Here is a 13728-nt window from a genome sequence, read left to right as displayed (position 1 = left end):
CTCACGAAACCTTATGGCGTGTGTCTTTGTGTGCGTGCAAAAGGGCAGTCTTTGCATAGCTGCATTCATTTGTATGTGTGTTTATAGGATTATTTCCGTGTCTCTAAATATAGTTCACCATTTAAAAAATGCTTCTACTCGTACTCTTATGTCTACACAGCTGGTGCCTCGCAGCTTCCAAACACTCGATCCTATCGATCAATCTCCTCCAACTTCCATCTTATTGCTCAATCCCCCCAAACTCTCCATCCGATTGGTCAATCTCCCACAACTCTCCATCCGATTGGTCAATCTCCCACAACTCTCCATCCGATTGGTCAATCTCCCACAGCTCTCCATCCTATTGGTCAAACTCCCCCAACTCTCATCATCCGATCCAAAACGGTATCCTAGTGGATTCTCATGTCTGTACGTCTAATTAGAGCCGTCTCACCTCTCCTTCCAATTGGTCGATTTGGGCTGTCAATCTCACACAGCTCTCTCCTCCTCCTATAGGAGGCCCCCCTGATGTGGGGAAGATGCTGGGCGGGGAGGAGAAGGAGGAGGACCCCGACGCAGACAAGAAGGAGGAGGAACGCCAGGAGGCGCTGAGGCAGCAGGAGGAGGAGAGGAAGGACAAGTACGCCAAGATGGAGCACGAGAGGGAAAACATGAGGCAAGGCATCAGGGACAAGGTAGGACACAACTAACTCACTAACTAACCCACTAACCTACTCACTAATACATCAGGGACAAGGTAGGACACAACTAACTCACTAACTAACTCACTAACCTACTCACTAATACATCAGAGACATGGTAGGACACAACTAACTCACTAACCTACTCACTAATACATTAAAGACAAGGTAGGACATACAGTAACTAACTCACTAACTAACTCACTAACCTACTCACTAATACATCAAAGACAAGGTAGGACATAACTAACTCACTAACTTACCCACTAACCTACTCACTAATACATTAAAGACATGGTAGGACACAACTAACTCACTAACTTACCCACTAACCTACTCACTAATACATCAAAGACATGGTAGGACATAACTAACTCACTAACTTAACCCACCAACCTACACACTAATACATTAAAGACAAGGTAGGACACAACTAACTCACTAACTTACCCACTAACCTACTCACTAATACATCAAAGACAAGGTAGGACACAACTAACTCACTAACTAACCAACTAACCTACTCACTAATACATCAAAGACAAGGTAGGACATAACTAACTCACTAACTAACCCACTAACCTACTCACTAATACAATAAAGACATGGTAGGACACAACTATACGACCAACTAACTCACTAATACATCAGAGACAAAGTAGGACACAACTAACTAACTCACTAACTTACTAACTCACTAATACCTCAGAGACAAGCTAGGACATAACTAACTCACTAACTTACTAATTTACTAATTAACTTATACGACAGAGACCGGTTAGGACACAACTAACTCACTAACTAACCAACTAACCTACTCACTAATACATCAAAGACAAGGTAGGACATAACTAACTCACTAAACTAACCCACTAACCTACTCACTAATACAATAAAGACATGGTAGGACACAACTATACGACCAACTAACTCACTAATACATCAGAGACAAAGTAGGACACAACTAACTAACTCACTAACTTACTAACTCACTAATACCTCAGAGACAAGCTAGGACATAACTAACTCACTAACTTACTAATTTACTAATTAACTTATACGACAGAGACCGGTTAGGACATAACTAACTCACTAACTTACTCATTAACTAATTTAATTATACGACAGAGACAAATAAGGGCATAACTAACTCACTAACTAACTGATTAACTAATCACTATTACATCAGAGACAACCATTTAACTCTTGGGACCATGGGCAATATTTCTGGTGTAGCCGGATAACTGATTTCACCTTCTAGTTCATTTCTTTACATTATAAAATATAAAAAATAAACCTAAGTAGAGCAATGTTCAGTATCACATCTTAAGACCAGTACATTTGAATCGATAAAGTTTATTTCCTCCAAAGTCTATAATCTGTAGCTCCAGACTGATGAATATTAAAGACAGTTTTGCAGTATTAACTTACTTTAAAATTCTTCTCGCCACAAGAGCCAGAGGCTATAGCGGTAGAATCAAAGAGTGTACATTACCCAGAATCCTCGGCAGTAGCACACTCCGTTGGCAGGAGCTTCTGTGAGGCTGTCACCAGGGAACTGTTGCTATGCAACCAGCTGGGTTGGAAACCCAACACCCCCCCCCCTCATTTATCCCCATTTTACCTCTGTTCCCCAAGGCCTGCAAATCAGTAGGCTGGATTCTTCGCCCGGTCCACAAAGTTAATGTCCTGCCATGCATCACTCCAGTCCTCCTCCAGCTCATCTCTCATTGGTGGAGAGCTGGGGGGGCCGGAGCTGAGGGACAAAAACAGGGACGGCTGACTCTAAAAGCCGGGGTGGACTTCCATAAAGGGATCGAGTCGTTCAGGGCTGCTATAAGTGTGCAGCTGGGCCCAACAGAAATTACCGAGAGGAATGACAATTAAATAGATTATAAGAAGACAATAATTAAGTCATTGTTTGAAAGCCTATTGAACATTAAAGTGGTTCCCCTCCCGGCGACCTCTCCACCCAAACACACACCAGATCCAGCTACCCGCTGTCCAAATGTTTTACCGGATGCAGAGACCCTGAACCCAGTTCAGCGTCATCACATGACTACAGAACCCAATTCCATTTGGATTGATCGACTCCAGAAATAGCAAATGTATTCTCACCTCCCTCTCCCTCCCTTCCTGTCTCCTCTCTGTCTGTTTACCCGTCCCACTGTCTGTCTTTCTCACCTCTCATTCCATCGCTATCTCCCTTGCTCCTTCTCTCTGTCTCTCTCCCTCTCACCCCCTATCCCCTCCCTCTCTCTCCCCCTCCTTCTCTCTTTATCTATCTCCCCATCTCTCGCCTTCCCTCATCCTCCTCCTCCTCCCACTCCCTCTCCTCTCCCCTCCCATCCCTCCCTCCCTCCCTCCCTCCCTCCCTCCCTCCCTCCCCCTCCCTCCCTCTCTCCATCACCCCTCCCTCCCGCTATCCTTCCCCTTCCTCCATCACTCCCTCTCCTCTCCCCTCCCATCCCTCCCTCCCCCTCCCTCCCTCTCTCCATCACCCCTCCCTCCCGCTATCCTTCCCCTTCCTCCATCACTCCCTCTCCTCTCCCCTCCCATCCCTCCCCTCCCTCCCCTCCCTCCCTCCATCCTTCCCCTTCATCCCTCCCTCCCCCCCTCTCTCTCCCTCGCCCTCAACCCCCTCCCCCTCCAGTATGGTATTAAGAAGAGGGAGGTGGCCGAGGCGGAGGCGGCGGCGGCCATGGAGGAGGCGACGGAGGGCAGTCTGACCCGGCCCAAGAAGGCGGTGCCGGCGGGCTGTGGCGACGAAGAGGAGGAGGAGCAGAGCATTATGGACACGGTGATGAAGTACCTCCCCGGACCGCTGCAGGACATGCTGAAGAAGTAGCAGGGCTAGCCGATGCTAACGTTAACTAGCTCAGCTAACATGCGCCGGAGGTTGACAATGTTGGATCAAAAAACCCGTCTGTCGACTCTGCTCGGTCGAAAGACGATATGCGTTTGGTTTCTATTCACGCTCAAAAAAAAAGGGTTGTAGCTGCCATTTTTGTGTTTTCGTTTTTCGGGAAAAACCAAAAAAGAGAAAAAGAGAAATATCTAGGTCTTGACATACGTCAAGAAGTAAATTCATTCCATTTGAGCCAACAGTGTAAACCGCGGCTAACCTGCCACATTTAGCTAAACCGGCGCTAGGCTTGGCAGCCGTTAGCACGGCGTATGCTAATGTTAGCTTAGCTATGCTAATGTTGCGAAGGAGGCCATGGAGCAGGGGGGGGGAGGCGGGGGGAGGGGGGGGGGGAGTGGGCTAACGACAACACTAGGTTGAGTCTCCTTCTAGTTTGAGAAGTTTTAGATCTTTAGTTCTCCTTCTTCTCCTGCCGCCCAGAAGCACCACCACCCCGCCCGGCTCAGCCATCGTTATTTGTATATAAATAATAAAAAAATACATGATACAAGCGCCTCGCGGCGGGCTACAGATCCTATAATAACCATACTAACTGTGTTTGTCTCTAAGATAACGATATCTGTAAACTCGATAAGCCATATTTTAAGAAGGAAATTTGAAGACTCTTATCGTGTGCTACTTAAGCTAAACAATCTCTTTTGTTGTTCTTCCATGTTGGATATTTATGTCAAACCTTTTGCACATACATAGTGAGTGTTAGACATCATCTCTCCTGTCGATCCCATCCCTGTCCCACATGTATTTGGTGTTAGTGTAAACTTTTCTAATCCCCCCCTTGTTGCGCCTGTTAGCGTCTTGCATGACACCTGTCTTGTCGGAAAAATTGTCGTGTGGATAATATGTACTCCCTCCTCCCCCTTCTCTTCTTGTCACGCAAAGATATTAAGGCAATAACTCTTGATTTTGAATGTTGTTTCACTCTCATGTTGATAATTATGTAACAGTAAGTAATACCAATATATTTAAAATATGTATGCATTCAGGACTTTTGATTTGACTGGTTTTGCAGGGGCTTTCTGTTGGGGTAACCGTGTATAGAGACCCCACACCACACTGCTAAAGCCTAAAGCTTTTGCCATAAAGAATCCAAAAGTAAACACGATGTTTTAATAATCGTAGTAATTATTTCGCACATATTGACAGGCACAACATTGACCTGGATTAAAAAAGTGTACAATTTTGCGACGTTTTAATTGGGTTTGAAAATTGCTAAATCACAAATAATCCAAATGGAGAAAGTATTTTCATTTGGTGATTGATATATAACTATATTATATTACTGACCAAACAAAACTTTGGACTGTTTGAAAAGAATGTGTTAAAAAATTAAAGCAATGCTTGCTTCTGTGTCTTCGGTTGAATGTGGGTCTACGCCACAGTTGAGATGGACGGAATGCCAAGAGCAATAAAGGATTAATATGTCTGCCTGAGGTTCAATAAAACCTTCAAAACTTGTTCACAAAACAACCCTGTCCTGTCTTCTGTTACTGCCCATTGTTACTTAGTCTAGCTAGTCAGTCAGCTAACTCTAATTAGTTAGTCAGATACCTCTAGCTAGTTAGATCCCAGAGGTCTAACTAACTATTTAGTTAGCTATAGCGAGTTACAGTTAGAGAACTAACTGTATCCAGAATTGCCTACTGTTGCTAACGCTGGCGAGTCAGCTAACTCTAGTTACCCTTACAAAAATAAACATTTATTCAAGTATGCTATTAGTAGGTCCTATACTTCTTTCATACTAAAAGTAATAGAGTATACTTTCAGTTTACTACCGTTAATAAATAAGTGTAGGCCTATCATGTACCAGTGTCAAGCAAACAGAAAATGTTAATTCTACTTTCGGTCTTTAATACAATTCTATGGTAGAAGGTTTTCTATATAACATACAAATTAAAATAAATAGAATGGGAAAATTGTGTGTACATATTTTGATTTTGAATAAATAATATATATAGTCATCAGCCTATGGGTGAAATTCATAGGTCTAATAAAAGGTTATTCGCCGTCATCGTATATAAAGTAGGCTAGATCTACCAGAAACCAAGTTCTCCATCACTGGGACCCACGTGAAGGTCACATGTTTTATGGATGAAACTCAAATAAGAACCTCTACTCTGTTTGGTTGATTCACCATCGTATATAAAGTAGGCTAGATCTACTACTTGAAATAAAAGTATCCATTCCTGGGACCAATGGAGAAGGACACATGGGTGACCTTCACACATGTGTGCCCTGGGTGTCCTTGAGTGGGCCGTATTACATAACGGGGTAGTCCACTTCCAAAGAGACCATTAACATCTGCTTTGTACGATCATTTCACCATCGTTTTTTAACAGGACGATCGGTTGAAAACATTATTCATCCCACTTATTGCTAATAAATAGGTGTAGGCTTTAGAATATGCCTATGCACCCATTATGTAAAGACCCATAAATAAAGTGTAGCTATCAAAGAAGAGTAGGTAGGCACCAGACGTGTGCAGTGAGCATCTTTTAGCTGTCCAACTGCCTAATAGTAAAGTCTTTCCTATCGATTTGTGATGTGCATGTGCATAGAAATGTGAATACTTGTGTATTTGTGTAGGATAGATAAGTAATTGTATTGCACCTGGTTGCCCACGCTCGCTCCTGAAGAAGCACTCTCCAGGTTGTTAATCTTCCAACCAATTATTTCACCACCTGATGTAATCTCCTCGACCGCAGCCAATGGGCAGCGGCCACTAGGGGATGTGACAGCAGCCGCTTACTCGTTACCAGTTTTATTTTTTTCCCCCCCAAGGACAATTTAGAAAAGATGGCCGTTTTTTCATCTTCGTTTTCTTGCAATTTTATTTTATGCTGTGCAAATGACAAAAATAAGAGTGAAATGGTATTAGTTGTACATTCCACTTTCTGACCAGGAAAACTAAAAACAGATTCTTCGTTTTTTGGATTTAGAAATTAAAATCCAATAAACTAATATTAACTGGTGATAACTATTATTACATATATATTTTTTATTTCTATTCAACAAAGGAAATTTCAAAGACCAGAAATGATGCGGCGTACAATAAATGCTATATAAAACACAATTTCCTGTAATAAATGAGAAGAGAAGGGCTGAGGCCATCATGTAGAAAATGAAAGGGGGGCCTATGCATAATGTTGGATGTTTGTACCCTGCGGTTCACTGCACAGTATTGATAAGCATGCTGTAAATGAAAGCATTGAATGGGGGAAAATGTTAAGCTTGTTGGTGTACTCAGGCTATGTTTAGGCATATTAGAGCAGCATTAACTATTCCAGAAGCGAGTCTTTCTATAATCCATCCAATTTGAATAATCCACCATATTGAGTAAATGGTCTCAGAGGCAGCCCACCCACCCACACACACGTACATACACACGAACACGCAAATGCACACAGACACGCGCACACACATAAATACACACACGCCCACGCCCATGCCCACGGCCAAACACACTCACGCACGCACACACACACACTTACACACGTACACACGCACACACACCCACACCCACAACCACACACGCACACGCACAAGCCCATGCCCCCGTCCACACACACTCAAATACACACACACAATGTCGTGACAGCCGAGAGAAGGACACTGGTTGTGATTTCAAAAGAAACTCCCTGATGGCTCAGCTGCAATCAATTAACCAATCAAGTTTATATCAAAAGGGAGGGGGGGAAGACTCATAGGGAGAGAGGTTTTTGATGCAGAGAAGAGGAAGACAAAGCGAGTCTTGCGATTTGAGAGGCTGTGAAGTATGGAGAGTACAGCACGGCAGTCTTTGGTAGAGGAGAAATGATTACCCTGTGGGAATCTGAGCAGGGAGGTCAAACACAGAAGGCGCCACAGCCAATCTCTGCAGAGAGACTGGAGATGAGAGATATTTTTTTCAGGCCATGACGCCACCTTGCCTGTGAATGTCAAAATGCATTAATGCAAACACCCTTGGAGATTGCATCAAAGAATAATTACAATGTTGAACGACCTGACAATCCAGCAACGTTACAACTATAAACTACCCAATGCTGACCTCTAGTGAATAGCGTGTAGAAACATGTCACAAGCGTTTTAAATGATACGCTCTTGCAAATACATTGAGGGGACTGAAATATTGGTGGCTGCGTCATTGGTTTGACACACACACGCACGCACGCACGCACGCACACACACAAGCATCCCCCCCCACACACACACAAACAATTTCTCTCTCTCTCTTTCCCTCTCTCTCTCGCTCTCTCTCTATGTATATATACTATATGATACTGATTATCTAAAGTTTTACTTGATTAAAATATCTATCTACCTCCGGTTTGTCATTAATTATCGGGCAGTTAAGTTGGAATGGTTGTAATTTGCAGACACTGCTTTATTCTGTTCAGCGCGCTAGACTGCAGCGCATTGGCTGAGCGCTGTTGCTAAGACAACGCTACTACGGACGCTTAACACTGAGGCATTCTGGGAAATACACAACTGTTGCTGCGAAGATGCTTATATTCATTGGGGCGGTTAAGGGGGCCGAATAAATATAATCACAATGAAGGTTTGTTGAAACGAATACAAAAAACATAGTTGGCAAATGGAACTGTATGTATTGCGTTAATAGTTCGGTTAGAATGATCGATGATCAAACTACTCTCACGTTAGCAAGCATCGAAAGCTAAATAGTTAGCTGTCAGAGATAGCCCATAGAACCACTGTTGTTGTCAACACGCGATTAAAGCGCAGGCGGTATAAGTCATAACTAGAACTTTACAATGCACATCAGAACAATACGGTTGGTAACCTGTCATGTGTTTGCTCTCCAGCGTGTCTTCACCATCACGGAGAAAGCCTGGTCCGGGTCCAGCCTGTTGTACAAGTGGCAGAAGACGCTCGGGAACTACATCGCTGTTGCGGGGTGAGTTCAGGGTGACAGAGTGAACATGAACGGCTGTCACGCTCCTATGCATTGTGTGCCGTAAGTAGGACGACCCCACTGGTTAATCGCCTTGTGCTTCTGGTTTCTCACAGAAATGATAACTCGGTGAAGATATTTGATAGACATGGACAGAAGAGGAATGAACTCGGGCTACCAGGGTAAATATCCTGGCGTATGCCTACGTAATAACGAAGCAAACAAAACCCAAACCACCACAGAAAGGTCCTTCTTCCTTTCCATTTTCTTTAAGGCATTGTGTGGCCATGGACTGGGATAAGGATGGTGATATTCTCGCAGTCATATCTGAGAAGTCCAGCTCCATCTACCTGTGGGACGCCAGTGTCAACAAGACGTCGCAGATCGACAGCGGAATGAAGTAGGGAAACACTGCCATAACGTTGCACAAAACAAAGAAGCAATAACACAATTTTAAGTGATATTCCACATTCATGGAGACATAAGATCTAAATATTCTACACATTTTCTACAATTTGTCATTAATATTAGTCTTTAAAAGATGGTATTGTTGATGGTATGTTTTACATTGCCTTTTCACAACCAAGAGATCAGATGTCGTTCCTCCTTTGGTCAAAGACCACTCCGCTGTTGGCAGTTGGAACAGCAAAAGGAAACTTACTGATCTACAACCAGCAGACCTCACGCAAGATACCTGTTCTGGGTAAAACACACACACACACACACACACACACACACACACACACACACACACATACACACAAACATACACATGCACACACACCTACACATAGATACACACACACACACACGCACAAATAGATGCACGCAAGCAGGCACAAACAAACAAAAACAAACACTGAATTTATAACCATACAGACAAGGGTGAATGACTGTTTATGACTTGTTTTCCATGTCCTTCCCTAACGTCCCTCAGGTAAACACACCAAGAGAATCACGTGTGGGTGCTGGAGCTCCCACAACCTGTTGGCTCTCGGCAGCGATGACCGCACCGTTACCGTTAGCAACCATGAGGGGGACACCATCCGGCAGGTAGACCCCCAACAGCGCAGACTGTACCAAACCGTGCCTGTGACCCCATTCCTAGCTCTGATGATGTTTGCAAACCCAACTTTAGCTTTTTTTATATCTGCTTCCACACAGATAGTTTTTACCCAATCAACATCTGCTGGTAATATGGAAGTCCCGGTCAACCTGGAAGTGGTTTGCTTGTAGCTACGGGTCATCGAGTCAGTTATTACATACCGGACGTCTGTGTGACGCCTATGTCTCCCCATAAGCATGCTGCTGCACCTGGGAGTTGTAGTTCTCCCAGAGGAAATTAATTGTTATTCAGCCAGTACAAATCGAAGAAACTGAAAAAAAAAAAACGAATCGATGGACATTTTGTGCGTGTGACTTCTCTCTGCCCTCCCGTTGGTCGACGTGCGGCGCCAGACGTCTCTGCGCGCCGAGCCTTCAGACGTGTACTTCTCCGTGATGAAGACGGACGAGAGGTCGTCTCCCGGAGAGAGCACAGTGGGTCTCCCCGCTCGGTCCCGCCTCCTGCCATCGGATACAGTAACTGTACCCGACCCAATCTGACCCCTGACCTCTGCACCCCCTACCCAGGTGAGCGCCTCCGTGGGGAAGAAGACGCTCTTCCTGTTCAACCTCAACGACCCGGACAACCCCATAGAGCTGGCCTTCCAGCCGCGCTACGGCAGCATTGTCTCCTACCGCTGGTACTGCTCACCACGCACGTCTCTCTCTCTCTCTCTCTCTCTCGCTCTCTCTCTCTCTCCCTCTCTCTCTCTCTCTCTCTCTCTCTCTCTCTCTCTGTCTCTCTGTCTCTCTCTCACTCTCACTCTCACTCTCGTTCTAATTCACAACTCCGCCCCCTTCAGGTACGGTGATGGCTACATCCTGATTGGCTTCTCCCACGGCTACTTTGTGGTGATCTCCACCCACATCCGGGAGATCGGCCAGGAGCTGTACCAGGCGCACAACCACAAGGACAGCCTGACCAGCGTGGCCATCTCCCAGTCCTTGAACAAGGCTGCGTCCTGCGGAGACAACAGGTAGACACACACAGACACACACACACACACACACACTACTGAGATGTGTCTGTGTGTGAAGGGTAGTAAGCTGTTGTTGATGTGAGTTTTTCCTGTTTTTTCTCAGCATTAAGATTCACGACCTGACGGAGCTCAAAGACATCAGCAACATTGTGCATTTGGATGACGAGACTAAAGGTGGAACCCCCTAATCCTGTTGCTCGCTACATCAACTCAGAATAACCTTTTTCCCTGCTCGTTTTTACCAGCCTTTCCTCTCCATCCCCATGCTATTCCTAACGGGTTTAACTTTCTCTTCTCCATCATCCCCCCCCGTGTGTCTCTGGCCAGGCCTGGACCAGCTGAACTGGACCGACGACGGGCAGCTGCTGGCCGTGTCCACCCAGAGGGGCACTCTGCACGTCTTCCTCACCAAGCTGCCCATCCTGGGGGACAGCTGCGGCACGCGGCTGGCCTACCTCACCTCGCTACTGGAGGTCACCGTGGCCAACCCGGTGGAGGGGGTGAGGGCCGCGCGCACACGCACGCACGCACGCACGCACGCACGCACGCACGCACGCACGCACGCACGCACGCACGCACGCACGCACGCACGCACGCACGCACGCACGGACGGACGGACACACAGATAGACAGACGCACGCATAGCAAACAAAAGCACGCACAGACACGTACAGACGCAGGCACGCACACACACAGACCCACACAGATGCACGCACAGAAATACAAAGATGCACGCAGACACACACAGATGCACGCACAGACTCAAAGACACGCACAAACAGACAAACAGACACAGGAGGACAGACAGACAGACACAGACGCACACACACGGTCTCACCAACACATTAAGCACCAGCCCCACCACGGTGCCTGTAACAGTTAAAGGTCCCGTGGCGTGCCACCAGGTGTGAGTGTGATTAGCCGCCACAAGCCGTTTTGGAAGTCTGCCCCTTATGACATCACAGGTGGGCGTGTCCACCTAGAAGTGTGTCGTTCAGATGAGCAACGTTTGACACAGTCCACTGGGTAGGCCGGTAGAATGACCTATCCAGCACACATCTAGGTGGACACGCCCACCTGTGATATCATAAGGGGCAGATTTCCAAAATGGCCTGTAGCGGCTAATCACACTCACACCTGGTGGCATGTCACGGGACCTTTAAAGAGGGCGCTGTAGGTTAATCACTGTGTTATGTATGTGTGGCTGGCCCTCAGGAGGCCCCAATGGCCATAGAGGTGGAGGTGGAGCCTACCTTCATCGCGGTGGGGCCCTTCCATGTCGCGGTGGGCATGAACAACAGAGCCTGGTTCTACGCCTTGCTGGACCAGGAGGCGGGTATGTGTTCAGCTTCACCGTTAAGGGGGTGTGAATGCATGGTACATGACTTTATGCAGGCAAGGCATTCAGTGGGTCGCAATCTGCAACCCCCCCCCCCCCCCCCCCCCCCCCCCCAAAGACCGCCCCCTTTACCCCCCAGTGTGGGAGGTTTCATATAGGGCTGCTAGATTATGGAGATAGTCTAAATCACGATTATTTTGTTTAATATTGAAATCACGATTGTTCAAAGGATTCTTTTTGAGTTTGAAAACATTCTGCATTTGTTCAGCAGAAAAACACTTTGTAACTGAAAAAATGTTAAAAGCGAAAAATGTACAAATATGTATCCAGCTGTTCTGCAATATCTATGTAAAATTTAAAGAATATATATATATATATATATATATATATATATATATATATATATTCGTTCGGAGACCCAAAAGTCGAAATCACGAATAAAATTAAATTAATGGCGCAGCCCTAGTTTCCTAAGCGCATGTACGGCCACTCAAACCACGTGACGGTGCCCCCCCCTCCCCCCCCCCCCCCCCCCCCCCCCCCTCAGGGTTCAGCCGGCTGAAGGACGTGGAGTACCTGGGGACCGTGGCCAGCATGTGCCTCAGCGCCGACCACGCTGCCGCCCTGCTGGAGGGGAAGGTGCAGCTGCACATGGTGAGGCTGTGGGCGCAAAGAACCAGGACGTCGGCTTGAGCTTTAACAGCCAGCGTAGCCAATCAAATGGAGTCTTACTGCGTGTGCGTGTGCGTGTGTGTGTGTGTGTGTGTGTGTGTGTGTGTGTGTGTGTGTGTGTGTGTGTGTGTGTGTGTGTGTGTGTGTGTGTGTGTGTGTGTGTGTGTGTGTGTGTGTGTCCGCGGCTATGTGTGTCTTTTCAGATCGAAAGAGACGAGCATGACGAGAAGAAGCAGATGAAGCTGTTCCCCGAGGACGAGCGCACGCAGGGTCGCATCCTCTGCCACGCCCTGACCGCCGACCTGCTGTACTACGGCACTGATGTACGAGCTCTCCCCTCTCCCCTCTGCGTCCGTCTGTGGGGCTCACTGGCTCTGTGTGTCTCTATGTCTCCCTCTGTCTCTATGTCTCCCTCTGTGTCTCTCACTGTCTCCCTCTGTGTCTCTCACTGGCTCCCTCTGTGTCTCTCACTGGCTCCTCTGTGTCTCTCTCTGTCTCCCTCTGTGTCTCTCACTGTGTCTCCCTCTGTGTCTCTCTCTGTCTCCCTCTGTGTCTCTCACTGTGTCTCCCTCTGTGTCTCTCACCGTGTCTCCCTCTGTGTCTCTCACTGTCTCCCTCTGTGTCTCTCACTGTCTCCCTCTGTGTCTCTCACTGTCTCCCTCTGTGTCACTCTGTCTCCCTCTCTGTGTGTCTCTCTGTCTCCCTCTGTCTCTCTCTGTCTCCCTCTGTGTCTCTCACTGGCTCCCTCTGTGTCTCTCACTGTCTCCCTCTGTGTCTCTCACTGTCTCCCTCTGTGTCTCTCACCGTGTCTCCCTCTGTGTCTCTCTGTCTCCCTCTCTGTGTGTCTCTCTGTCTCCCTCTGTCTCTCTCTGTCTCCCCCTGTGTCTCACACTGTCTCCCTCTGTGTCTCTCACTGTCTCCCTCTGTGTCTCTCACCGTGTCTCCCTCTGTGTCTCTCACTGTGTCTCTCACTGTGTCTCTAACTGTCTCTCCCTGTGTCTCAAACTGTGTCTCTCACTGTGTCTCTCACTGTCTCTCCCTGTGTCTCCCTCTGTGTGTCTCTCACTGTGTCTCTAACTGTCTCTCCCTGTGTCTCTCCCTGTGTCTCCCTCTGTGTG

The 13728-nt window shown here is 46.8% G+C and overlaps 2 protein-coding genes across 2 annotated transcripts in view; both read left to right on the top strand.

Annotated features, from left to right (window-relative positions):
• Positions 1 to 3832, top strand: part of cplx2a (complexin 2a) — a 5422-nt gene extending 1590 nt beyond the window's left edge. Inside the window, exons 2-3 of the mRNA XM_056587303.1 lie at positions 496 to 674; positions 3334 to 3832. Coding sequence (XP_056443278.1) covers positions 496 to 674; positions 3334 to 3528 — 374 coding nt within the window. The 3' untranslated portion in view covers positions 3529 to 3832. The remainder of the gene's footprint in view (positions 1 to 495; positions 675 to 3333) is intronic.
• Positions 3833 to 8076: 4244 nt separating this feature from the next.
• wdr19 (WD repeat domain 19) overlaps positions 8077 to 13728 on the top strand; it is a 17588-nt gene continuing 11936 nt past the window's right edge. Inside the window, exons 1-14 of the mRNA XM_056586856.1 lie at positions 8077 to 8161; positions 8427 to 8518; positions 8632 to 8697; positions 8790 to 8915; positions 9103 to 9218; positions 9453 to 9568; positions 9974 to 10054; positions 10148 to 10260; positions 10423 to 10596; positions 10703 to 10773; positions 10927 to 11099; positions 11815 to 11935; positions 12486 to 12592; positions 12814 to 12933. Coding sequence (XP_056442831.1) covers positions 8156 to 8161; positions 8427 to 8518; positions 8632 to 8697; positions 8790 to 8915; positions 9103 to 9218; positions 9453 to 9568; positions 9974 to 10054; positions 10148 to 10260; positions 10423 to 10596; positions 10703 to 10773; positions 10927 to 11099; positions 11815 to 11935; positions 12486 to 12592; positions 12814 to 12933 — 1482 coding nt within the window. The 5' untranslated portion in view covers positions 8077 to 8155. The remainder of the gene's footprint in view (positions 8162 to 8426; positions 8519 to 8631; positions 8698 to 8789; positions 8916 to 9102; positions 9219 to 9452; positions 9569 to 9973; positions 10055 to 10147; positions 10261 to 10422; positions 10597 to 10702; positions 10774 to 10926; positions 11100 to 11814; positions 11936 to 12485; positions 12593 to 12813; positions 12934 to 13728) is intronic.

This window comes from Gadus chalcogrammus, chromosome 3, assembly GCF_026213295.1.
Source record: "Gadus chalcogrammus isolate NIFS_2021 chromosome 3, NIFS_Gcha_1.0, whole genome shotgun sequence".
NCBI classification, from domain to species: Eukaryota; Metazoa; Chordata; class Actinopteri; order Gadiformes; family Gadidae; genus Gadus; species Gadus chalcogrammus.
Note: the sequence above shows the minus strand (reverse complement) of the source record. Positions and strands in the feature narration are given on the sequence as shown.